Genomic DNA, 24,571 nt, shown 5'->3' with positions numbered 1-24,571 from the left:
CTAATAAAGGGTTGTTGATGTTGAAGGAACACTACTGGACAGGGTACAGATGTTTGCCAAGCATCGTTGAGACTGTAAGTTTAATATCCAACACCACCAAAAAAAAAAAAAAAAGGAGGGAGGAAAACACATTATTTTTGCCATTACATTAAAAATATTTTCTACTATCTAAAAAAAAAAAAAAATTGGTTTTATGTACTTGGACTCAAGTAAGCCATGACTTTAAGTAAATTACGAATTTGTAATATCAGTCTTACGTGAATGAACACCAATAAGGCAAAGACACAGCTGGAAGGGTGGTTCCGCAGTTAAGAGCACACACTGCTCTGCCCGAAACCTGAGTCGGGTTCCCAGAACCTACGTCTTACGGCTCATAACCACCTGCAACTCAAGCACCATGGGGTCTGATAGCCTCCGCTGGCCCCTGCAGGTACCTGCACTCCTGTGCAAAGACCCATACCTCCACATACATGCATGCGTATGAAATGACCATCATCAGCTTCAGCAGCATCCTTTAAAGTCCCAGCAGAAGCAGAGGGAGGGCAGCCTAGTCTACTTATGGAAAATGGCAAGCTAGAGCCACATAGTGAGACCTTGTCTCCAAATAAACAAATGGCTGAGAATGGTGGCACAAGCCTTTAATCCCAACACTCAGGAGACAGGGGCAGAGGGATTTTTTTGTTTGTTTGTTTGTTTGGGTTTTTTTTTTGGTTTTGTTTTTTGTTTTTTGTCTTATGGACATATTGTGCCAGGTTCCCATCCCAGTCTTAGCATTCCCATAGAGGTGATTATCGCCACTATTTTGCAAATGAAAGAGTAGATTCTGAGACAGGTGGATCTCTGTGAGTTCAAGGATAGCCTGATCTACATATGGGGGTTCCAGGTCAGTCAGGGATACATAGCGAAGCATAGAATCTAGCTCCAATCTTGGTTAAATATAGCTCCTTGCCTGCGCTATGCCTTCACCCACCTTGCTGAGATAGACCAGAGAAAAAACAGAACTCAAGCCCTACAAGTTGCCTGGCAGGTGCCGCCAGTCTCTTCCTCATCCAGGGGGAGTGTCCACCCAGTCTCTTGCAGCTACACACACACACACACACACACACACACACACACACACACACACAGAGGCACGCGCGCGTGCTATCCTGGCTCTTTACTAGGGCAAGGACTTGGCTCTGGCAACTTTCCCCATCTCTGTATCATCTTTCCCCTGTCTACTGGGCTATTCCCTAAAGCATACAAGCCTGTGGCTGTAACTGACTGAGACTGAGGGGGGCGGGGAAGGGAGGGAGAGGAAGAAGGAAGAGGGGGAGAGAGAGAGAGAATAGAGAAAAAATTTTTTTTTTTTTGGTCTTATGGACATATTGTGCCAGGTTCTCATCCCAGTCTTAGCATTCCCATAGCGGTGATTATTGCCATTATTTTGCAAATGAAAGAGTAGATTCTGAGGAGTTCTCTGACCACCTAGGTCGTAAAAAAAAAAAAAAATGTGAGTCCCTTGGCGCCAAAGCCAGAGGTCTCGGGTTCACCTATCCCACACCATAGCTTTACTCTCCATCCCACCACCGGTGCACTAAGAACCTGGGGAGCTTGAGTTCAGAGCTCTCCATGCTGGAGGGTGGAGACCCATAGACCAGGGCGGGTCACATGACCAAGTCACGTGCTCCAAGGCCTGGCTGCAGCGCCACAGGATAGCTTTGCCTGCCTTCTTGCTCCAGGTCACTTGACTGGCTTTACCACTGAACAGTATTGTCAACCCCAGGACCTTTGAGCCTTGGAGAGCTCTGCTTAGGCAAATCCAGGATTATTTTCACTTTGCCGTAGAAAAGAACTTCAGCAACAACAAAAAGCGGGGCACTGTTGGCGCACGCCTTTAATCCCAGCACTTGGGAGGCAGAGGCAGGTAGATCTCTGAGTTCAAGGCCAGCCTGGTCTACAGAGTGAATTCCAGGACAGCCAGGGCTACACAGAGAAACCTTGTCTGTCAGCAGGATAATTTCTGCTTTCTATCCTGACTTGAGAATATAGAAATCTCTTCAGCTATGGAATATCTGTATAGAATGTTTCTGACAAAGTAGCTGGCGGTGCTTCTAGAGAAGAGTCTTGGGAATACAGTCTTCTCTCTCTCTCTCTCTCCCTCCCCCACCCTCCCTACCGCCCCTCTCAGATGGGAGCACATTCTTCTCCTCCCTCCCCCTTACGCTCCCCCTTCCCCTCTGGCAGGGTCTTAAGTAATTCAGACTCACTTCAAACGCAGGCCTACAGTCAAGGATGACCTTAAGTTTCTGGTCTGTGTAATGAGAAATTTGTTTTATTTTGTTTTTTGTTTTTCCCTTTTTCTTTTTTATTTATTTATTTAAATTAGGTATTTTCTTCATTTACATTTCAAATGCTATCCCAAAAGTCCCCCATACCCTTCCCCCCCTTGTTTTTTTTCTTTTCTTTTATTAGATATTTTCTTTATTTACATTTTAAATGTTACCCCCTTTCCTGGTTTCCCCTCCAAAAACCCCCATCGTCTTCCCCCTCCCCCTGCTCACCAACCCACTCACTCCCACTTCCTGACCCTGGCATTCCCCCACACTGTAGCATAGAACCTTCACAGGACCAAGGGCCTCTCCTCCCATTGATGACCCACTGAGTAGGCCATCCTCTGCTACATATGCAGCTAGAGCCATGAGTCCCACCATGTGTTTTCTTTGGTTGGTGGTTTAGTCTCAGGGAGCTCTGGGGGTACTGTGTTGTTCCTCCTATGTTTGTTTGTTTTTAAAGTATTTATTTATTTATTTATTTATTTATTTATTATATGTAAGTACACTGTCTGAAGACAGCTACAGAAGAGGGCATCAGATCTCATTACGGGTGGTTGTGAGCCACCATGTGGTTGCTGGGATTTGAACTTCGGACCTTTGGAAGAGCATTGGGTGCTCTTACCCACTGAGCCATCTCACCAGCCCGTTTGTTTGTTTTTTAACACAGAAATATTATAAGACTATGCTTTGTTTTAATCCCAGGCGTGGGATACGGAGCTGCTTCAGACTGTGCACCGCAGCTCGCTGTGGCTTACCTCGTGCACTGGCAGGGAGGGGGGTGATTTTGCCAGCTGCAGATAGTTTGATAGTTTTTGGCCAGTGTGTGACCGTTTGGAACTCTGGGGATTAATCAGAGGATGTATAAACACTAGAGCCCCAGTAGAAGGGCTGGTTGACTGGTGGTTGGATAATAGTTGTATGCAAAGAGAGGAAAGAAGAAATTAGATCTTTTGACAGCGAAGATGAAACTTGCCCAAGGAACGCCCCTAACCAGCAGGAAGTAGTCTAAGGCCATTGTAGACTCCTTTCCCCTCCACCCCTTTTTCTCTCCAGCCTAGAGTTCTGGGGTTGAAAGGGTAGAAGGGGTCTGGAGAAGGGTGGAAGAAAAAGGAGCCCACTAAGCAGACAAAAGTCGGGTTACAGGCCTGGGCTTTGTGTAGATCCTGCTACTGCCCTACCGAGTGCGGGGATTGTGAGCTTGGGCCTACACTGGTCTCACTGCAGAGTATTTCTGGTTCCATACTTTCTACTGTTTATTGTGATGGAGGTTAGAAGCTGGGGCTGGAGCTCAGAGGGAGAGAGGGCAGGGCCGGAGTTTTACACACAGACATACAAAGGACACACCAAACAGTAACCTCAATTCTAATGCTTGCTCTGAAGTGTTTAGAACACCTATTAAAAAGCCCTACTATTTTTTTTAAAGCTGTTTTTTTTGTTTTGTTTTTTTAAGTTTCTCTTCTCCTAGGTTTTGATTTTTTTTTTCTGATTCATTTCCTCCTTCTTTCATCTCGGTATTCGTAGGAGGTGAGAGTCCCTCCCTCCCCCACCCCCCCAGTGAGATCATCCCCAGCAGAACCCAAGGCCAGAGCTTATCTGCTGAATCAGAGGCCCTTTCTTTCACAGCAGATGACAGTTTCCAGTGGGAGTCTGCGAGAGGGAGTCGAAGGGACTGGGCTGACTCTGACCTTTCCCGCATTTACCTGGCTCCTGGTCACAGCTCTGACTTTTTCTGGACTACCTTGGACCTATATCCCGACTCCCAGCTGTGGAGGGGCAGTCATCCCCCCTACCGAGCTGCGTGCAGACCGAGAGGGAGGCTGGGTTAAAAACAGAGCCTTCCCCTCCCCCAACACAGGATCAAGGCTACTAAATGAGAAGTAAAGGGAGAAATCTCTCATCTCCCCAAATCTCTCCCCTCAACTTCTCTTTCCCACGCCTAATGCTTTCTGCTTCGTATTCACCACGCCCGGCATAGTAAAAACGGAGGACCCAAACTCTTAGAGAACAGAAAGGGTCACATTCAAATTACTGAGGGAAGGCAACATAAAAATGAATTCAGAGCCTACCCACCACGTCAGGTTTCGTCCACGTTAATGACGCAGTCTTAAAACTTCGGTCATTATTGTTCCTAAAGCAAGAGAGCAAATGCAGTATCCTGTCATTTGCCCCAGAGGCCACCGGAAATGGCATCACCTCCCCAGACACTGCCTTGTGAAAGTTGCAGCACCCAGTGCTGAACTTATTTACCCCGAAGACAGAGCCTGGGCCATTCTGATCTACAGCCAGGAAAGGACTCTATCTAGGGAAGGATCTAGAATCAACAGAGAGACACCTTTTTTAAAAAAGTCACCAGTGGTTTCCATAAGTAAGTACTCCCCAGCTTTCTGTTTTCGGGTTTGTTTTTTTTTTTTCTTTCGATAATGGGTCTCTTGTAGCCCAGGCTATCTTCCTCCTTCTCCTCCCCCTCCTCCTCCCTACCTAACTAAGGAAGTAAGATCTTGGGAGATTCCCCATTCTCTTTTAAATATACATTTAAATTTTCAGACCGATCATCGTTTCTCAGATCTCTACTGTAAGGAGTCAACGAGCAGGTGGGGGGGGGGGGAACTCCAGGCACCAGACTTGGTGGCACCAAAGGACAAGCTGTTAGCTATGTGGTCTACACTGGTAAACAATTAAACTCCTTAAAAAAAAAAAAAGAAAAGAAAAGAAAAAGAAAAAGATACAGTAAAACAGCCAGTTCCATGTTGAAGGGAAAAGGAGGTGCGGTATCTATTTATTGTCTATGCAATCCTGTCTGTTGTGGTTGACCACAGAGGCTTGGCACCCCAGCCCTGCGTCCCATAAGCCTGTGACTGTCAAGCCGGGAGCTCATTCCCTGTCAACCTTGTTTTTTGAGTGTGTAAAAAGAAAAGTACCGATTTCCTTGGCTTCTTAAGAGGAACACAAGGATAAGCAAGTTTAAACACTTAAAGATCGCCAGAGGAGCCTGAAACAATGTTACCAGATTGGTGTTGCTAAACCCTCGGTGAAATGCTTCATTTCACCGCAAGTAAGAAGGCTAATTAGTAATAACAAACCAGAGAAGCTCTGTGCCTGCTTTGTGTCCTTGTGGAAGCGTTTAAAGTAGCGTGCAAAATAGTTTTCCTGGCAGAGAATAACCAGGAGGGAAACCACATGCATATTTTTCTTTCTAGATAATTTTACTTCCTTCTTTTAATTTGAACAAATATGTATAGCTGGGTTAAAAGCTCAGGTTTTGAAACCATATATATATATATGGTTTCAAAAAATTATATATTCAAAAAAATTATATATATATATATATATATATATATATATATAATTTTTTTTAACCCAAAGAAAGGAAACCTAAGCACCAATCTTATCTAATTCATCCGAAGACTTCTTCAGTTCTGGCTTTTGCCAGCTGAGCAGTCTTGGGCTATTTTGCATAGCCTCTGTTGATTTCTCTGTAAGTAGACTAAGTTTTCACCTGACTGGCCTGTGAGGACCCACTGTGAATGTCCGCTGTGAGGAGGCATAGGGCGATGGATGGGCAAGCCAGGGCACATGGAGGAGACCTGGATTAGAGGACTCCTGAGACCAGTTGGCATGTGGAGGCGGGAGGAACCCAAGTGAGGACAGCCTGCAGGACAGGGCGAGTTACCTGAAGTAGCAAACCAAGCATTAAGGAGGAAGGAGACAGCTGTCTGAAGGACAGAGGAAGAATCTCTGACAAAACTGATCTTAAACAGATCCTGTGTTTGATCCCAGATGATCGGGGACACACCCACCACCACCACCTCCACCACCACCACCACCACCACCACCACCACCTCCACCACCACCACCACCACCACCACCACCACCACCTCCACCACCACCACCACCACCTCCACCACCACCACCACCACCACCTCCACCACCACCACCACCACCACCACCTCCACCACCACCACCTCCACCACCACCACCTCCACCACCACCTCCACCACCACCACCTCCACCACCACCACCACCTCCACCACCACCACCACCACCTCCACCACCACCACCACCACCTCCACCACCACCACCACCACCACCACCACCTCCACCACCACCACCACCACCTCCACCACCACCACCTCCACCACCACCTCCACCACCACCACCACCTCCTGAAAATGTTGCAAAATCCTAGACCATATTTTCAATATGCAGGTGGTTCTACCTTACATATATAATGAGAGAATGTATACCCATATGTTATCTACTATGCTGATTAATATTATTAACGTGCAATCCGTTACACAGTATATAATGAAGATGTACAGGTCTTGTGTAACATGAGTCAGACCCTGGGTTGAATCCTTAGCACTCCCAATAAAGTAGAAATAAATAGAAATAGTTGAGTTGAGCTAGCATTGTAAGGATTTGGATGTTTCGAGAAGAGTGGGAAAAGCCATTTATGAAAAATTAAAATGACTCGAACCAGCCTTGGGGATGGAGTTTCCTTCCACCCAGTCCTATATTTCCATCCAGAAGTGAAGTTCTGAACACCAAGAGCAGACATTCCAGTCCACCGCCAGCATTTACCTAGAGGAAGATTGTCCAAAGGTCAGGAGGGAAAGGTCTTAGGAATTGTCAGTTTGGAGAGAGGATCAGGAACCCTGGAGAGTCTGGAAAGCCATTGTTGTTATTCCTCCCTTCCCCCACGGAAGAACTTTACACACCTGAATGCCGGGAGCTGGCGACTCCGGGGTAGAGAATGGGCTGGTTTAAAATGTGGCAGCATCTTGCTAGCTATCAACTGTTGAGAAATCGCTAGTAATTTACTAGGCTGCCCTCCCCTCTGGGCCAGAAGGCCTAAAGCAGGCAGAGTGCAGATCTGGCCGGGAACTCCAGCTGGATCTAACCCCAGGGCCAAATCCCGGGCCCTCCCTCTCAGCCTGGTGGCTTTATTGCCTAACTCTGAGTTATCTGCATACAAATAGTATCGATAAGGTGATGGGTGGTCCTTTGTCTTCTTCCTCCTGAGTCTAGGGAAGAGAAGCCATTTACAATCTGGCTGAGGCCAAAGCCAGAACTTTCTGGGGTAAGGTAGGGACTGCTCCAAGGCTTGAGGGTGATTGAGACCAAGGTGGAAGAGGGCCTTGAGAAAGAGCAACTTTGAGGGAGTCTCCTGGGAGAGAAGAGAGGTACGGCAAAGGCTCCAGGGGAGGACAGGACCCAGCGGGGCCAGTGACACGGACTCAGGAGGTTGCAGACGTATGTTCAACAGCAGCTGGGAAGGACGAGAATCGGCCTTTGAAAGGAAGCCAAGGAGCCAGTGGTGACTTACTGACAAACGTCTTCGGGTTTGATGCGATTGGAAGCCAAATTAAAGTCAAAGGAGGAGTGAGTGGGAGGGAGAGGACCGGACACAGGCTGTGCAAACAGCGCTTTAAAAATGTGGCTTTGAAGGCCAGGCGGTAGGACAGGCCTGGAGGTGGAGCCAAGGAAACTTACCTTTCTTTTTCGGAGCAGCGAGACTTTAGAAGGGTGGGAGCTAACCTTAGGACTAGTGACTTGCATGCTGAGCGCAGGGTCAGCCCACGGGGAGGTAGCCTGAGATGTAGGTGGCTCCCGGCGAGACTCGGCTGCTGACCTAACCCAGGAGGTACGTGTCTGCCTTTGCGCTCGGTGGGAAGGGGGACCCCGGGGTGGGGGTGGGGTGGGGGCTTCGGGTCCTCGGGCTTTCTCTAGAGTGGGGCCAGCTTGCTGCGCTGGAGTTGAAAAGGGGCCCGGTGTCCCGCAGGCGTGACTAGGCCTTTGAGACACCGGGTCTCCTCTCATCCCCTCTGTTACTGGAGGGGGAAACCGAGGCTCTGAGAAATGAGTTTCCAGACTGAGACCAGTATGGCACTGTTGTTTCTTGGAGCATTTTCCTTCCCCTGTTAGACAGATTATAGGGGAACTTGAACTGACGACTCGAGATGGTGAGGTTAAAATTCCGCATCGCTGTATGCGGTTGAAATGAAACTCTCACGAATTGTTTAAAAGATCCACGGCGGTGTGCACACCTTGAATCTTCAGCCCTCGGGAGGCAGAGGCAGGAATTCTCCCCGAGTTCTAGGCCAGCCAGGGCTACAAAGAGAAACTCTGTCTCGAAAAAAATTAAAAGACACTCCAAATTGTCCAAAAGATCTATTTTCCCCTAAAAAGTGTCTGCGTATCAAGTGTTAGGGGTTTCTGTCTCATTCTTAAATTTATTCCTTACATTTCTTTATATAGCCCATATGAAACAGTCGGGTTTTTGTTGTTTTGGGTTTTTTTTGTTGTTGTTTTTGATTTTTCGAGGGAGGGCGTCACTGTGTAGCCCTGTCTATCCAGGAACTCACTCTGTAGACTGGGCTGGGCTCTAACTGCTTTAAGAGTTTTTAAGCTTGTAATTTGTAAACATGTAATCGATTTTTTTTTTTTCAAAAGAATCGCAGTATTAGGCGTTAGTGTGAGGTATCATAAAGCCACAGGCTAGCAAGGCCATCTCAACTCCTGCCTAAGCAGTATTGAGGTCACCTGGAACTCACTTTGAAAGGCAGGCAGGCATCTTCCTGGTTCAAATTTCCATTTATGTCACAAGTGTCAACGAGGTTAAATGTGCAAGGTGACAGCTGTCAAGGCCCTGACACACACTGGAAACTAGGTTTTGGTTTTTGTTTTTTTTGTTTTTTTTAATAATTAGGCCAAAGCGCTGAGGCCTGGTAAGCAGGTAGCGCCACCTGGGAGGAGGAGACTGGGTCCTGCCAGTGGTTCCCCAGCAGTGGTTTCGTTGTAACCACATGTAACCACATTCGTCACAGGACTTTTATGTGTTTGATATGACCCTAAGGCCACCTTTAAAATATTGTTTCTATAATTTTTGGTGGATATTAACTTACCTCAAATCAAGTCTAGTGACTTCCCAGTTCAGGGTCCAGTGACTGCCCCTCCCCCAGAATACCCATAGCCCGTAGTTGGAAGGCAGGCAGGCTTTGTGGACCACCCTAGGATCCTTAATTGTCTTAGTAGGCCTGGTCCAATCTAATGTAGGCCCATTATAGGCCATGGATTTTTTTTTTTGACAAATTTAGTTCAACTTTAAACTAATACCAGAACCTAGGAAAGTCGAGTATGTGAGTACCCTTAGAAATAAGCACCTTCTTGTCTATACATGCAATGCCTTAACATTGAAAGAGATCTTGGAAAAGTCAAAAGTACTGATTTGAGATGGGTATGTTTAAATCTCGGCATTCAGGATGCAGAAGCAGGCAGGTCTCCCCATGGTCAAGGCCAACCTGATCTAAACATCGTTGAGTTCTAAGCTACGTAGTGCGACCCAGTCTTAAAAAAAAATAGATGGATGGATAGATATGATAGATAATAAATTAGATTCTCCCAAAATGCCTTTAAACAGAAAGGAGCTATTTCTAATCCTAGTATAATGTCACAGTAGGTATTTAGTCAGATGCATGAAATTATTAAACTCCTTACGTGTTTTTCCTGCAGGAAGCCCAGGCAGGCAGCACCCCTTTGTCAGGTCTGTCTGTATGATTTAAAACCTCTGTCCCATCCCTAGGGCAACTGGCCTAGCTCATTGTCAGTCTTCCAAAACTAACCTAATTATTATAAAACATTGATTAATGAAAAATAAATGCTCTGGGTTTGGCTTGGGATCGCTATGAAGTAACAGTGAAAGATTTATAATTTATGCCTTATGAAGCTACTGAAAAATTAATCATCCCCAAATTGAGAAATACAAGCAAGTTCTTTGAAAGTCATTTTTTTTATAGCAGTAGCCATCATTAATGCATATTGCTCCCACAGCATTACAGCCCCAGATCTTGCAGCAAAACAGAAAGTAATTAGGATTTGGGGAAGCGGGCCCCATTTTAAGAGTGGAATTGTAGGTGGCCATGACAGTCTTTTACCCCTCTGCCTCCAATCCCGCCCTCTCCTCAGACAGCCTTGGGCACTTGTGCACATCTCTCTGTAGGACCAGCTCCCACCTTATCTGTCCTTGGTAGCCTTTTTCTTATCTCTCCCCTGCAGGGAAGAGGCCAACTCATTTTAGTCTTTTGGAGTAAAATTCATCCTTGCGCCTTGTGCTGGAATTATAGGTGTTTGACCACCACACCGGCTGAGACAACAGCTGACCCACTGTGTGTTCCCTTCTCATTATGTGAGTCCGTGTAAAATAGCATCCAAAAACTACTAAGGGAGTTTAGCAAATTTCTCTAACCTGCCTGTATGCAAATCCCCCCGCCCTTTTTTTTTTGTTTGTTTTTTGTTTTTGTTTCAGTTCTTATAAATAAGACCCGGAACTGGAAGTTACCGGTTGGTCTTTGTTAACCACCTGAGATGATTCACCCTTTTTCTGACTGTTCTCTCTGTCCACTAAAAGCGGCATTTAGGTTTTGCCGTGTATCGAGTGAGTGCCATTCCGGCGGAGCCTGTTCTGTCTCACAGGGCAGAGGGTGTCTGACTTGGTCCGGTTGTTGCCTCCTCCTCTCTGAGTTTTGGGTTCAGTTGCTCACTGGAACGCTTCCTTTTCTTCCTCCTCCATGCTATCTCCCCCTTCTTCCCCCGGAGGACAGTGGAGAATTCTTGTAGACAACTCTGCTTGATTTGGCCCTGATCCTTGGGAGCAGTGTGTGGTCCAAGGTGCCCTGGTGAAGATACCGGGAGCCACCCTTTCCCACAGGGAAGTCACAACTTGTGGCATTTCGTCTTCCTGGGTTATGCTAACACCTTGTTCAATATTGGTGTCTCAAGCTTGAATGATTTGGTATATTTATTCTCTCCAGCCCCGCCCCCAGGTACACACAACCATCCGCTCTGGGTAGTTAGCTGCCTAGGAATAAAATGAGTAAATCTTAGTTCCAATCTCTCTATAACCTTTCCTATAGATTAGGAATGGAGAGAATGATGCTTTCTGTAGGTCACCCAAGAGCCATTCTGTGAATACCAGCACTATGTTCAAAACCCTTGCCTGCTATCTCGCCTCCGTTGGTCTTGTAGAACCCCGATGGCAGATGAACCATTGCACATGGTTAAACTGCTGTTCTGTTGTAGCTTGCTCACTGAGAATCAATCTTGGCAGGGTTGTTTTAAGTACATCCTGGCTGGAGAGTTTGCTCAGATTGAGAGCCCCACCGTTCAGAGCCCAGCACCTACCACAACTGCCTGGAACTCCAGCCTCAGGATCTGACACTCAGGTCTCCATGAAGACCTGCAGACTTAGGAGAATAAACAATACCTGCGCGCGCCCCCCCCCCCCCCATATAGTATCTTGGTTCCAAAGAAGTGTCATCTGGTATGTTTCTGTCTGAGGCTGGCCTTGAACCACTGATCCTCCCATATTGTATTACAGGTTTGTTTGCACCACCGCACCTGGCTTATATTACAATTATCAGTGAGGTTCCTCCCCCTACCTCCTTTTCCTTTTTGGTATTTTGAGACAAGGTCTTACTATGTAGACCAGGCTGGCCTAAGAGCTTAGGGTTATCCTCGTGCTTCCAAGAGCTAGCATTACATAGTCCTATGATATAATACCAAGCCCAGTTTCTCAGGGATTGTGAGCTCAGAGGACAAATAATGTTTAACTCAGGTTTGTTTTTTTCCTTTTCTTTTCTCTTTTCTTTCTTTCTCTCTGTTGTTTTTGTTTGTTTGGGTTTTTTGTTTGTTGACTTGCTTGTTTGTGTCTTTTGAGACAGTGTCTCGTGTTCACCAAGCTGGCCTCAGACTCACTCTGTAGCCACAGATGACCCTGAACTTCTGATCTTCCTACCTCTCTACCTCCCAAGCCCTGAGATTGCAGCTTCTGCCTCCACCCCTGGTGATGTGGGAACGGGGATCGGACTCTTGGCTCTGCCTGTTCTCCGTGAGCACTGTCAGCCGAGCAGCACCTGCAGCCCTGTGGGTGCGATTCCTCATTAACGCCTCGTTTGCTGCCTCGTGATGATGAGCTGATGTTTTTGATCTTTCTTTTTGGATTTGTTGAGACAGGGTCTCTTTTCGTAACCTTGGCTGTCCCCAGAGCTCACTAAGTAGACCAGGCTGGCCTCTAACTCATAGATACCTGCCTGCCTCCCAAGTGCTGGGAATAAAGGTTCCCTGCAAAACTTTTTTTGATTATAATGTTTACGTGATAATGGGTAAAGACAGGTGAGTGTTTTTACCTGTTCTATGAGAACTCGCTGTTCTCCCTATTTTCTTAATTTATACTTGGGACCACAAGCTGCATAGCCTTAACATTTTAATTTGTTAGTTGAGCCCGGTTGTCTCTTTCCTTTAATACCAACACTTGAGAGGCAGAGGCAGCCGATCTCTTTGAGTTCTTTAAGGCCAGCCTGGTCTATATAGTGAATTCCAGGATAGGAGGGGCCACCTCGTAAGACCCAGAAGTTTCAGATGTAGTGGTGCATACTTCTAACACCAGCTCTCAGAGGCCAAGATGGGAAGATTGGGGGTTCAAGGCCAGCCTGGAATATACAGCAAAACCTTTCTCAGAAAATAATGATTGACAGTACCATGCCAGCTATCCACCTGTGCCTACTTAACATGCTTATATGATCTTGCCATTCTCAAGTGGCCGACACTAAGTACTTGAAGTGAATTCTGTGCCCCTCCTGGTCAGTTTGTTGGTAGTATGAAGTGTGTTTCTACCTCTTTAATTGTCTCAGGAAAAGAATCCTAGATGGCAAGTCGAATGAAGGTAACTTGCAGTTTTGTGTGTTTGGAGACAGTCCCATAACATAGCCATGGCTGACCTGGAACTGGCTATGTAAACCAGGCTGGCCTTGAACTCACAGAGATCCTCCTGCCTCTGCTTCTGCTGCCCTGGGATTAAAGGCGTGTGCACCATCGCACTTTAATTTTGAGGTTTTGAAGCCGAGTCCCACATCCGTCAGCATTTCATTCATCCAAAGTGTTTAATAAGGCAAGACCTTTTCTCTACTTAGCTCAGTCCCTGGGGACATGCGGGTTAACTAGATTGACAGGAGAAAGGGAAAATCAAGTTTGATATTTACGTCTTCCCCCATTTCTGCCCCCTCCCCCCCCAAAAAAAACCCACACCACCCTTAGGACAAAGGTGAGACACTGAGACTCATTGGAGGTTTCTCTTTGGTTGTGAAGAAAGAGGACTCAACTAGAGCTCTCTCTCTCTCTCTCTCTGATGCCTACATTTCAAGAGTCCTTTAATTAATTGTAGGTGTGTGGGTGGCATTGCAGGGTGGTGTGTGCACACACAAGTACACTCAAATGAATCTTCCTATTCATTTATTTATGTATTTATTTTTGTTTTTTTGAGACAGGGTTTCTCTGTGTAGCTCTGGCTGTCCTGGAACAACACACTTTGTAGACCAGGCTGGCCTCGAACTCAGAAACCCACCTACCTCTGCCTCCCAAGCGCTGGGATTAAAGGCGTGCGCCACCACTGCCTGGCTATTTATTTATTTTAGAGGAGATGTAATTTCATCCTTCTGGGCCAGAGGCATGTCTCCCTCCCTCTTCGGAGTCTCCACTCTTTTTCTTCACATTCATTTGTTCATTGAGACAAACTTCCCCATGTAGCATTGGCCCATCTGGAACGTACTAGACATGGCTAGCCTCTGAGGGTTCTGCCTGCCTCAGCCTCCCAAATGCTAGGATTAAAGACGGCCATCACCTGGCAAGGCTGCCTGCACGAAGGCCTTACTTTTTGAGATAGGTTCTCTTGCTGAATCTGAAGCCTGCCATTTTGGCAAGGCAAGCCGACAGGTAAACTGGGATCTGCTTGTCAGTTCTGGGGATTTGAGCAGCCTGCCCAGTTCTTCTATCTCCCCAGTCAAGTGCTTGGATCATTAACATATTAAATATGGTTTGAGCTTCAAGAAATGGTAATTGGTGGAGGTGACAGGGAACTATGTGGCCCATCAGAGAAGATCGAATCTAAACGTAAGCCACCGCATCTGCATGTTAATTTGTCTTAAGTGGTTACAGGTGGTGCCTGCCTCTTGGCTGGATGGAGCCTGGGCAGCCATGAGCTGCCCAATAGTTAAATGAGATTGCAGATGTAGGAGGGCTTCCCGCTTGCTCCTGCCCTCTTCCCTCCCTACCTCCTCCTTCCAGCCCTCAGGCTCAGCCTTCGGGAAGCCTGCAGTGTTCCTCCCTCCTCGCCATGGGGGGCGGGGTGGGGGAGAAGGGCGGCACCCTCAGGCGGCAGCTCCCAACAGTACTTCCCCTATCTTTCTTAAAGCTTGCTGCTCTGCCTAAGGGTGAGTCCCTCCCAGCGCTCTCTCTTCTGTTCTAGCAGTTCCCAGACCCAGCTTGTGCAAAAGAGGGAGCTAAGAGGCACACCGCAGGCACCATGGTCCGCCTGTTGGCCTCCGAAGTACAGCAGCTACTCCACAACAAGTTTGTGGTCGTCCTTGGGGACTCTGTGCATAGGGCGGTGTACAAGGACCTGGTGCTCCTGCTGCAGAAGGATTGCCTGCTCACTAACAAGCAGCTCAGGACCAAGGGGGAGCTGAGCTTTGAGAAGGACCAGCTGAAGATGGGAGGCGAGCTGGATACCCTGCACAACCGCACGGACTACCGCGAGGTGCGCGAGTTCTGCTCTGACCACCATCTGGTGCGCTTCTACTTCCTCACGCGGGTCTACTCTGAGTACATGGAGAGCGTCCTAGAGGAGCTCCAGTCCGGCAATCACGCCCCAGATGTGATCATTATGAACTCTTGCCTCTGGGACGTCTCCAGGTATGGGCGGAATTCCTTGAGTAGCTACAGGCAGAACCTGGAGAACTTGTTTGGGCGCATGGACCAGGTGCTGCCCAAGTCGTGCCTGCTAGTGTGGAACACTGCTATGCCTTTGGGTGACAAGATCAAGGCGGCCTTCCTCCCACAGAAGTGTAAGGGCCAGTACCCCCGGATCTCGGTAGCCACCCTGAAAAAGAAAGTGACCCAAGCCAATTTCTATAGCCATGCGGAAGCCACAAAGCACTATTTCGATGTGCTGGACTTAAATTTCCACTTCCGGCAAGCCAGAAAGCACCTGCAGGGAGATGGCGTGCACTGGAATGAGCATGCGCACCGCAAGCTCTCCTACCTGCTGCTGGCCCACATGGCCGATGCATGGGGTGTGGAATTGCCCCAGCGAGACTCATGGGAGCCTGGTTTTGAGGCGTGGGAAAGTTCAGGCCAGGTAGAGGAAAGGCAGCCCCAAGACAACCTAGGCCCTCAGGTGTTTGCCCCGTCTCCACATTGTCCTTTTAGGCCACCTCCCCTTCTCCCATCCCCTGGCTTGCCCATAAGGCCCCCACCCCTACTAGGATGTCCCCTGCCCCAGCCCCAGCACATGCCCCCATTCCCACTCTATCCTCAAGTTTCCTATTTTTCCTCAGACCCTGTTTTCCAGTCAGACGAATTCTATATCCATTCCGATAGCCCCCCACCTACCCACACTGGATATGCCTTTGAGGGCGACTTTAGCTTTTATCCCCAGCCACCTGTGCCCAACTTCCGCCCACCCTGTCATCAGCGTCAGGCCCCGATAGTACATAGGGGCTTCCCAAGGCATTTTGCTCGTGGCCCCTATAATAATCCTTGGAGAGACAGACCCAGGCGACCGCCAAAACATTCCTCAGCCTGCCTAGAGTCAAGGCCCCAGTAGTGTTCCGACTAAGCCTTACCTCTGGATGGGGCCGTGTGACGTCTGTCTGTTTTGTTTTTGGTTTGTTTGGATTTTTTTTGTCTCATTGTTGGTCTAATACAGTGACTTTGCTAACCCAACCCCAGCTAGTCCTGTCTTGGACTTCTCTTTGTTTATTGCTGTTAGAAACTGAGGCAGGGAAGAGCAGACTGGCCCCCTCCTGCTGCCTGAGGCCATCTCTTCCCCCTGAGTGACCAAGCAAGCATTCTTACTACCTCCCCCTTGCTATTCTTGTTGCCTTTTTGTAAAAATAAAATTGAAATACAGAAATTGTTTCCAAAAGCGGTTCTGCTGTTGTGTGTGTGGTGTGTATGGACGCGTGCACATGTGTGCCTGTTTGTGTTTGTGTTTAATGGTGGCGGGCTCTCCTTGCTCTTAAGCCGTTAGCTCAGCAAGGACTGTATGTATTAAATGGGCGGTTCTGAGGGCTGCTTAGTAGACTACTCAAAAACAGCTGACGGTGTAAAGGGTTCTATTTTCACAAAGAACCATTCCATTTTAGAACCGGAAAAAGCTAGAGGTGTAAAAGCTAAAACATTTGCAAGAGAAGTCTACACAAATGACTCTGAGCCTTTCCTACTCAGTACTTGTTACCATTACATTAAGGTGTGTGTGTGTGTGTGTCTGTCTGTCTGTCTGAGACACAGACAGAGGGGGGATATCCCAGGCATGTAAGGCTAGTCTCATGAACGTGCCTTTGCACTCCGCCTCCTGCTTCCTGCGTGCTGGGATTACACATAGGCACTACTATGTCTGGTTTATAGGATATGGAGAATCAAACTCCAGGGCTTCATGCATGCTAAGCAAGCATTCTACCAAATAAGCTATGATGAACAACAAGCCACGGATGTTCCAGGGAGGCTTACCTTCTGCTTGGCGGTCCCTTCACTAGTCCTGGTTTCTGGATGTGAGGAAATTGGAGAGAGGTCAGCCACACTCAACGGTGGTCCTGTGAGTTACCGTTGTAGAATAAAGCTGCAAACTGAAAGGGAGTCCCTCCCAGTCCTAAATAAGCCCTTTCGGGGTCAGCTTTGAGAGATCGCCACATCTAGTATTCTACGTGTGAGACTAAGTGTAAGTTGCCAAGTGTTTTAAGTGCTAGGCCCCTTCTCAGATAAAATACTCAACTAAGATGTGGGTAAAACCTTAGTGATGGGAATTGTTTACTGAGGGATTGGACTGGTTTGTAGGTCCCTGGTCCCACCATCTCTAAGTATAATAATATTATTCGGGATTCATGATAACGCCAGAAATCAAGACCAGATGGGTTCAGAGTTATAGGGTAGCACTCTGGCCCCAGAGAACACATTCCTGGAGAAGGGTCTTTGCCTCAGAGGTCCCAGTATCTGAGGTCCTAGGAGTGGCGAGAACTGCTGTGATGAATGGTTTTCCATGAATATGGTGATACAATATTCAAAGATGTGGATGTGGCTCTACCCCAAGTTTCTACAGAGCCTGTAAACAGCGTAGCGCATCTGATGGGGCATCATTGAAGCAGCATGGTGATGCCCTTTGAAGACCCTAGAAATGTGGGGAAAATCGGAATTTGTTAGAATGCCTCAGATTCCGGATGGGGGGGCAATGACTGGCAGTGGGTTGGCACCGTCAACCCTCACAATGCCCAGTTACCTTAATTCTGGGTTTCTTTCCCAAACAGCATGTGACTCCCTGTCTGAGTCATGCTAAGCTTTTGTATTCTCAGGGGTAAGCCAATAAACTGGCATTCCAGTGTGTCTCTGCTGAGCTAGATTGGTAAGTATTCATCCCCATTCCTCTCACTGTGCCCGTGAATCAGGTTCCTGGATACAGTGCTGAGAGCCAGACGGTGGATCAGGCATGACTTTCCTGGGGTATGGATTAAACGGTCATGGCCGGTCACTGGCAGTTGTTTCTCAGTGGGTGGGGTTTTCCTACACAGCCATGCTCTCTGACAGCTTGAGGAGCCACAAGTCTAAAATCCATGTGTGACAGCTATTCTTAGTTGTCACCTCGACCATGTCTGAGATTAACCAAAACCTGGTCAGCTGGGTAGACAGCCATGGTTGGACTAGCTGGACCACATGCTGTAAGCCATTTCTAATAAATCCACTTTTCCTATTTACGTATATATGTGTGTATAAACACATATAAACATGAAAATAAATGTAATGTACATGTATATATGCATATTTTTTTTCCATTCTTTTGGTTCTGTTCCTCTAGAGAACCCTAATACAGATTTTGGTACCAGAAGTCGTAGAGCATAAGGATGATTTTTTTTTTTAATTTTTATTATTTATTTATTTATTTATTTTGGTTTTTTTTGAGACAGAGTTTCTCTGTATAGCCCAGGCTGTCCTGGAACTCACTTTGTGGACCAGGCTGTCCTTGAACTCAGAAATCTGCCTGACTCTGCCTCCCGAGTGCTGGGATTAAAGGCGTGCACCACCACGCCTGGCAAGGATGAATATTTTAAGTGTATTAAGAGTAGGCTTGCCGGGCGTGGTGGTGCACGCCTTTAATCCCAGCACTCGGGAGGCAGAGGCAGGCGGATTTCTGAGTTCGAGGCCAGCCTGGTCTACAAAGTGAGTGCCAGGACAGCCAGGGCTGCACAGAAAAACCCTGTCTCGAAAAACCAAAAAAAAAAAGAGTAGGCTTTCCAGTTTGCTAACACCTGCAGTTACCAAAGCCTCTCCAGTTTACTGAAGCCCACTGGAAGCTCTAGGCTGCTAGTGGAAGACTACTAGGTAGCTAGGATGAGGGTCTTAAGCCCACGCCCACAGTGGCACACCTAATCTCCAACAAGGCCACACCTCCAAATAGTTCCACTCCCTGGGCAGAGCATATACAAACCATGACAGTGTCCCAGGCATTGGATGCCTATATCAGGGTCATAGAATGTCCCAAGATGCACCCCAATGGCACGTGGTATTGAGGAGTGCAAATGAGCATGTTCTGAGGCTGAGCAGTCATCAGCAACAATGCCCTCCTTAAACACGGGACAGCAGGATTTTAGGAGCCAGGGCCCATCTTAAATAAACCAAGAGCACCCCAGAGCTTTTGTGGAAAACCCATATGGTTTGATTGCCCCACCTGGGCTCTGGACTAGGTCCCCTCATGTTCTCATCAGCCTCTGCCTTGGCTGGTACAGGACTTGTTGAATTTGGTATGTCTCTTTATACATCTTGGTATGTATCTCCTTATCCCTGCAGGCTGTTCTAGCAGGGGCTGGCAAAACCTTGGTCATGTTTGGACAGTGTAGGATACAGTAAGAATTTTTACCTTGGAGTCATGGTATATTAGTGAAGATACTTGGTATTGTCACTTCTTACTCCCAAGTCTAAATATAGTGGGCTAGTCTGAACAAGTGGTTGGTTTGCTTGTTTGTTTGTTTGTTTGTTTGTCGTTTAGATTTTAGATTTATTTATTTTACTAGTACGAGTCCTTTGCCTGCCTGTATATATAAGTACACCCCCATGTGTGCTTAGTGCCTGCAGAAGTCAGAGATCACTGGACTCCCTGGAAGAGAAGTTATTAATAGCTGTGAACCATCTTGTGGCTGCTGGAAATGAAATCTAGGTTCTCTGTAAGAGCAACAAGTGCTCTTAGCCACTTGAGCCATCTTTTCAGCCCCTTGAGTAAATTTTGGTCGTGTATTCTACCTCAGCGATGACGTTCCACCACCAGAGTGACCGTCCCGGTCAGTGATCTGCACCATCTTTGATGCCAGTGTTCTCAAGGTTATTTGGTGTGTCACAAGGCTTTCCCAAGATCCCAAGCTTCAACTCCATGTGTTCAGAGTGGAACCCTAGAATTTTGATGGGTAGGCAGCTCACAGAAGAGGACTGTGCTCAAAATCACCGCACAAAACACCTAGGTCTGGGTTATCATGGCATGTTTCCCAATTTGTGTGGTATAATACAGGCTTAGCCATTGTTAACAGATACATCATTTCTTTATCATTTTTAATATGTTATATAAATGTGTATGTAAATATGAGTGTTTTCCTACATAAGCACAAGTTTAATACTGTGTCTAATAGCATCAATGCTGACAGCATCTGAAATTCAACCCTCTCCCCTTGTAATGGTTTGTATATGCTTAGTCTAGGGAGTGGTATGATTAGAAGGTGTGGCCTTGTTGGAGTAGGTGTATCACTATGGGTGTGGGCTTTAAGACCTTTATCCTAGCTGCCTGGAAGCCAGGACCCCGGCTAGCAGCCTTCAGATGAAGATGTAGAACTCTCAGCTACTCCTGCACCAGGCCTGCCTGGACACTGCCATGTTTCCACCTTGATAATGGACTGAACTTCTGAACCTGTAAGCCAGCCCTAGTTAAATGTCGTCCTTACAAGAGATGCTTTGGTCATGGTATCTGTTCACAGCAGTAAAACCCTAACTAAGACACCACTCAAAAAAATGGTTTCTGCCACTTTTCAAAGTGGGAGCCAGAAAAGGATCCCATGATGAGTGGCTGCCATGGCTGTTGAAATCTTGTACTTCTAGAAGAAAGCCCAAGACAATATCTTCTGTCAATGCCACGATGCACTGAGATCATGTGTCCTACAGGAAGCCCCACCCTTAGTCTGTCTAGTGGTTTCTTCCTTGTGTCATCTTACTGTCATGCCAGCCTGTGTTTTCTGTCAAGCAAAAGGCCAAGGTAGAGTCAAGCAACACATTTTGGCAGACTGGCTCAGCAGTAGGTGGTAGTACCAATCATCAATACGCCAGGCTAGCGGGAAGCCTCTCTTACAGTTGTGATTCTGAACCTACAAGCAGTGAGGGTCCTGTGAGGTGATGCTCTGATCCCTGTGAATATCCCAGTTCCTGTAAGTTTTCGAGCAATGTTTTCAGCCACTGGTGATCGTGTGTCAAACAATAATTTCATTGTGTGCAGAAAAGTGGTGATTTATATCTTCCCCTCCATTAACCAGAGCTATCTGGTAACCTTGCATTGCCTAGCAGGTTGGCTACCATGACGTATGACAATGAGTGAGGCCAGACACCTCATTCCGGTTAGCTTGACCTCTACCAACAAGAGCCAGGCGCTGAACATGAACATCTTGATCGTGATCGTATGAAATGAAGTTCTCAATAGAATCTAGGGCTTTGAAACAACCCAGGAAGGAGTCCCAGTGTTAACACAGACGTGGTTGAAGTAAGCGCAACACCGGATTGGCGACAAAGACATTGGCCCCACAGAAAGGAGAATACTGATAGAGGGTAAGTACTCTTGATTTGATATCAGAAGTAGCCAATAGATGGCCATTAGATAAGACTATAACAATCATCCCTTACTATGGATGCTGACAGGGGAGGGGGAGCCGGGAGGCATCCTTTGCATGTGACATCATCTACATTGTGGGACTTCATCTTTCCTAACCAGCCAGCAATTGTCTACATAGTCAACTGAAGGTATTTATTGGCATGTCTGTGTGAGTTAACACATGATATCCTAGTGGGCCAGTCTTCTACAAGTTTATCGGCCAATGCATATTTGTTAACTCAATTAAAAAAAAAAAAGATTATTTTGTATCCAGAAAGACATTTAATTCTCATGGCTACAGATACAAAGATATACAGATAAGTAAAGTCTAGATAAGAAACCTACATTATACAAGAGTGTTTAAGGGAGAAAGAGTCTACCTTCCTAAAGCATTTCTTCATTTTTTCCTTTGATTTCCTTTGGGTTGTGTTGGCTTTGGGTTTTTGAGACAGAGGCTCATGTGGTAAGCCTCAAGCTCTGCCTGTAGCTGAGGAGGACTCTGACTGCTCTTCCTGTCTCTGCCTCCACCAAAAGGCAGCCACCACACCCTGCTGCTAAGCGATTCCTTAACACTGGGGTCTGGAACCTTCTCACAGGAATCGACAAGGAGACTAAACCTGCATGGTAGATGACTACGTAGCACACTAAACCCTCATAGTCTACCAAAGGGTTAAATTTATTCTAAGCCACATTAAAATATCAACTAAAAGTCTGTATTCACATAATGTCTTTTACTTTGTATATAATACCACCTTTCTCCAAATGTCGGATGAAGTAAGTACTACATGAATACAGTGTGGGGGATGAATACAGTCTAATATATTAGAGATGGGAGCTGGCTCGGTGGGGAAAACATTGGACTTGTAAGCATGGTGGCTTGAATTCAATCCCCTGCTCCCTTGTGTTGAAATGGGAGAACTGACAAATTGTCATCTTACCTCACATGTGTTTTGTGGCACACACACCTACACACACACACACAAAAACCATAGTAATAAAAGATATTTTTAAAAATATTGTTGGATTCAAGGCTTCCATTTATAACATAGGAGAATGATGGAACTGACCTTCTAGGGGTGTTATGAGCTTTGAGTCAAGACTCTAAGCTCTGTGGGTTGCAGGTTGTGGGTTGCGGGCACCGCCGTTCAGTGGTACAGTGCTTGATAGTATGCACAAGGCCCCAGTTAACCATAATGCCAGCAAACAAAAACAGCCCTCAGAGCTTCGGTTGCTGTACAGTTATCACTGTAAATATCTGCAGAGCTGAGCATAGGGCTACCTGCCTGCTGTCTTAGCACTTGAGAAGAAGAATCAGGTACAGAGTTTGAGATGCACTTGGGCTACGTGCTGAGTTCCAGGGTGGCCTGATTACAAGCAAGATTTTCTCTGTCTTTGTGATGGCTTGTATATGCTCGGCCCAGGGAGTGGCACTATTAGAAGGTGTGGCCCTTTTGGAGTAGGTGTGTCACTGTGGGTATGGGCTTTAAGACCCTCATCCTAGCTGACTGGAAGACAGTCTTCTACTAGCAACCTTCAGATGGAGATGCAGAACTCTCAGCTCCGCCTGCTCCATGTCTATCTGGATGTTGCCATGTTCATGCCTCAATGATTATGGACTGAGCCTCTGAACCTGTATGTAAGCTAGCCCCAATTAAACATTGTCCTTATAAGAGTTGCCTTGGTCATGGTGTCTGTTCACAGCGGTAAAACCCTAAGCAGTCATAATAGAAACAACAAACAAAATCATAGCATTCAAGAGATGGAAGAAAGAGAATCACTCAGAGACCAGCTTTGATAGCCCAGCATGCATTCTTATAGAACCCAAGACCACCAGCCCAGGGATAGCCCCACCCACAGTGGTCTGCATCCTTACACAAGATTCACTGATTAAGAAAATCCCAGCCGGGTGTGGTGGCGCACGCCTTTAATCCCAGCACTTGGGAGGCAGAGGCAGGCGGATTTCTGAGTTCCAGGACAGCCTGGTCTACAAAGTGAGTTCCAGGACAGCCAGGACTACACAGAGAAACCCTGTCTCAAAAGAAAAAAAAAAAAAAGAAAAGAAAAGGAAGGAAGAAAGAAAGAGAGAAAGAAAGAAAGAACCCTAGAAGCTTCCCTATAGCCAGCTCTTATGGAAGCATTTTCTCAAATGGGGTTCCCTCCCGTCAGATGACTCTAGCTTGTGTCAGATTGACATAAAATTACCCAGCACAAACACCTAAACTTTAAAGTGACACTACCAGGGCCCAGCCATTAAGGCTAAGTAGCGCTCTTACAGAAGACTCAAGTTTGTTTCCCAGCACCGACCTCAGGAGCCTGACCCTGCCTTTAACTCCAGTTCCCAGGACCGTGTGTCCTCTTCTGGATTCCCCAGAGACCTGTACTCGAGGGACACACAATTTTACGACTAACAAAAGGACTCTTAAGTCCCTACAGCCCGGGGTTATTCCCTGTAAATGGTATAATAGCTGGAAAGCACTTAGCATAACGTCTGAGCATACAGTAACTGGTTCATTCAGCTAAAATATAATCAGTTTGAAAGGGTACCCCTGGATTGTCTTTTCTAGATCCCAGAGAGAAAAGGGCAACCCAAAGTGTCCTGGACTAGGAAGCATCTTTAAAAGGCTGTTTATTGAATGGGCCAGAGTTGGCACAGGAAACACCAAAACCAAGGTCTCAGCACAAAGGAGGTTTAATTGCCCCCCCCCCACCCTACCCCAGTTGGGGGGGGGCAGGAATAAGGGACAAAGACAGGAGACTGGACAAGGGAGAATGGAAAAGGAACAAGAGTTTTGGAGGGAGGATACTTGCCCTGGAGGAACAAAGAACTGCCTCTGGATAGAGAGGAGGCAGCCCTGGCCCATAGGCAAATGCAGTTTATAAGGGGAAAGGGGAAACCCTGTTGGGATGAGCTGGTTCATTTTCATTGGACAGGTTATTGGCCAAATAAGGGAAAAGCTAGCCTCGGTGGCTAGCTTTAGGAATGGGATCTGCAGCTTAGCAAAGGAAAGAGAAGGAGGGAGGAGAAGACCTGCCAGAGCTATGCTTACCTTGCTCAGGCCTGCTAGAGCCCCTTCGATTATTTTAAGGTCAGGCGTTTGCTTTAGAAAAATCAAGGATAGAGGACAGCCAGGGCAGTCGCCTTAGCAAGCCGGATCAATGGCTGCTTTCTAACCCCGCAGGCCTAGAAAGCGCAGAGCTCTGAAAGCTGCTTAGCCTGAAGACAAAACATTCCCTTGCTTTTTGAAAATGATGGCCTTGAATCGAAAGACATAAGCAGGCGTCCGTGCAGCATTCCGATGTCCTGGCTTGCTTCACT

The 24,571-nt window shown here is 46.9% G+C and overlaps 1 protein-coding gene across 5 annotated transcripts in view; it reads left to right on the top strand.

Annotated features, from left to right (window-relative positions):
• Window positions 1–16,281, top strand: part of Pced1b (PC-esterase domain containing 1B) — a 142,952-nt gene extending 126,671 nt beyond the window's left edge. For 2 of the 5 annotated variants that reach the window (XM_021183719.3, XM_085831378.1), the window contains exon 5: window positions 14,617–16,281. In XM_021183719.3, the coding sequence (XP_021039378.1) occupies window positions 14,671–15,972 (1,302 nt within the window). In that variant the 5' untranslated portion in view covers window positions 14,617–14,670 and the 3' untranslated portion in view covers window positions 15,973–16,281. Of the gene's footprint in view, window positions 1–6,764; window positions 7,960–14,613 lie in introns of those variants that run through there. The other 3 variants (XM_021183723.3, XM_021183722.3, XM_029469637.1) reach the window with 3 other exon arrangements.
• Window positions 16,282–24,571: the final 8,290 nt, after the last annotated feature.

Source organism: Mus caroli, unplaced genomic scaffold (assembly GCF_978045245.1).
Source record: "Mus caroli unplaced genomic scaffold, Mus_caroli_1 scaffold_16, whole genome shotgun sequence".
Taxonomy (NCBI): domain Eukaryota; kingdom Metazoa; phylum Chordata; class Mammalia; order Rodentia; family Muridae; genus Mus; species Mus caroli.
The sequence above is the reverse complement of the archived record's forward strand: the minus strand, read 5'-3'. Positions and strand labels throughout refer to the sequence as shown.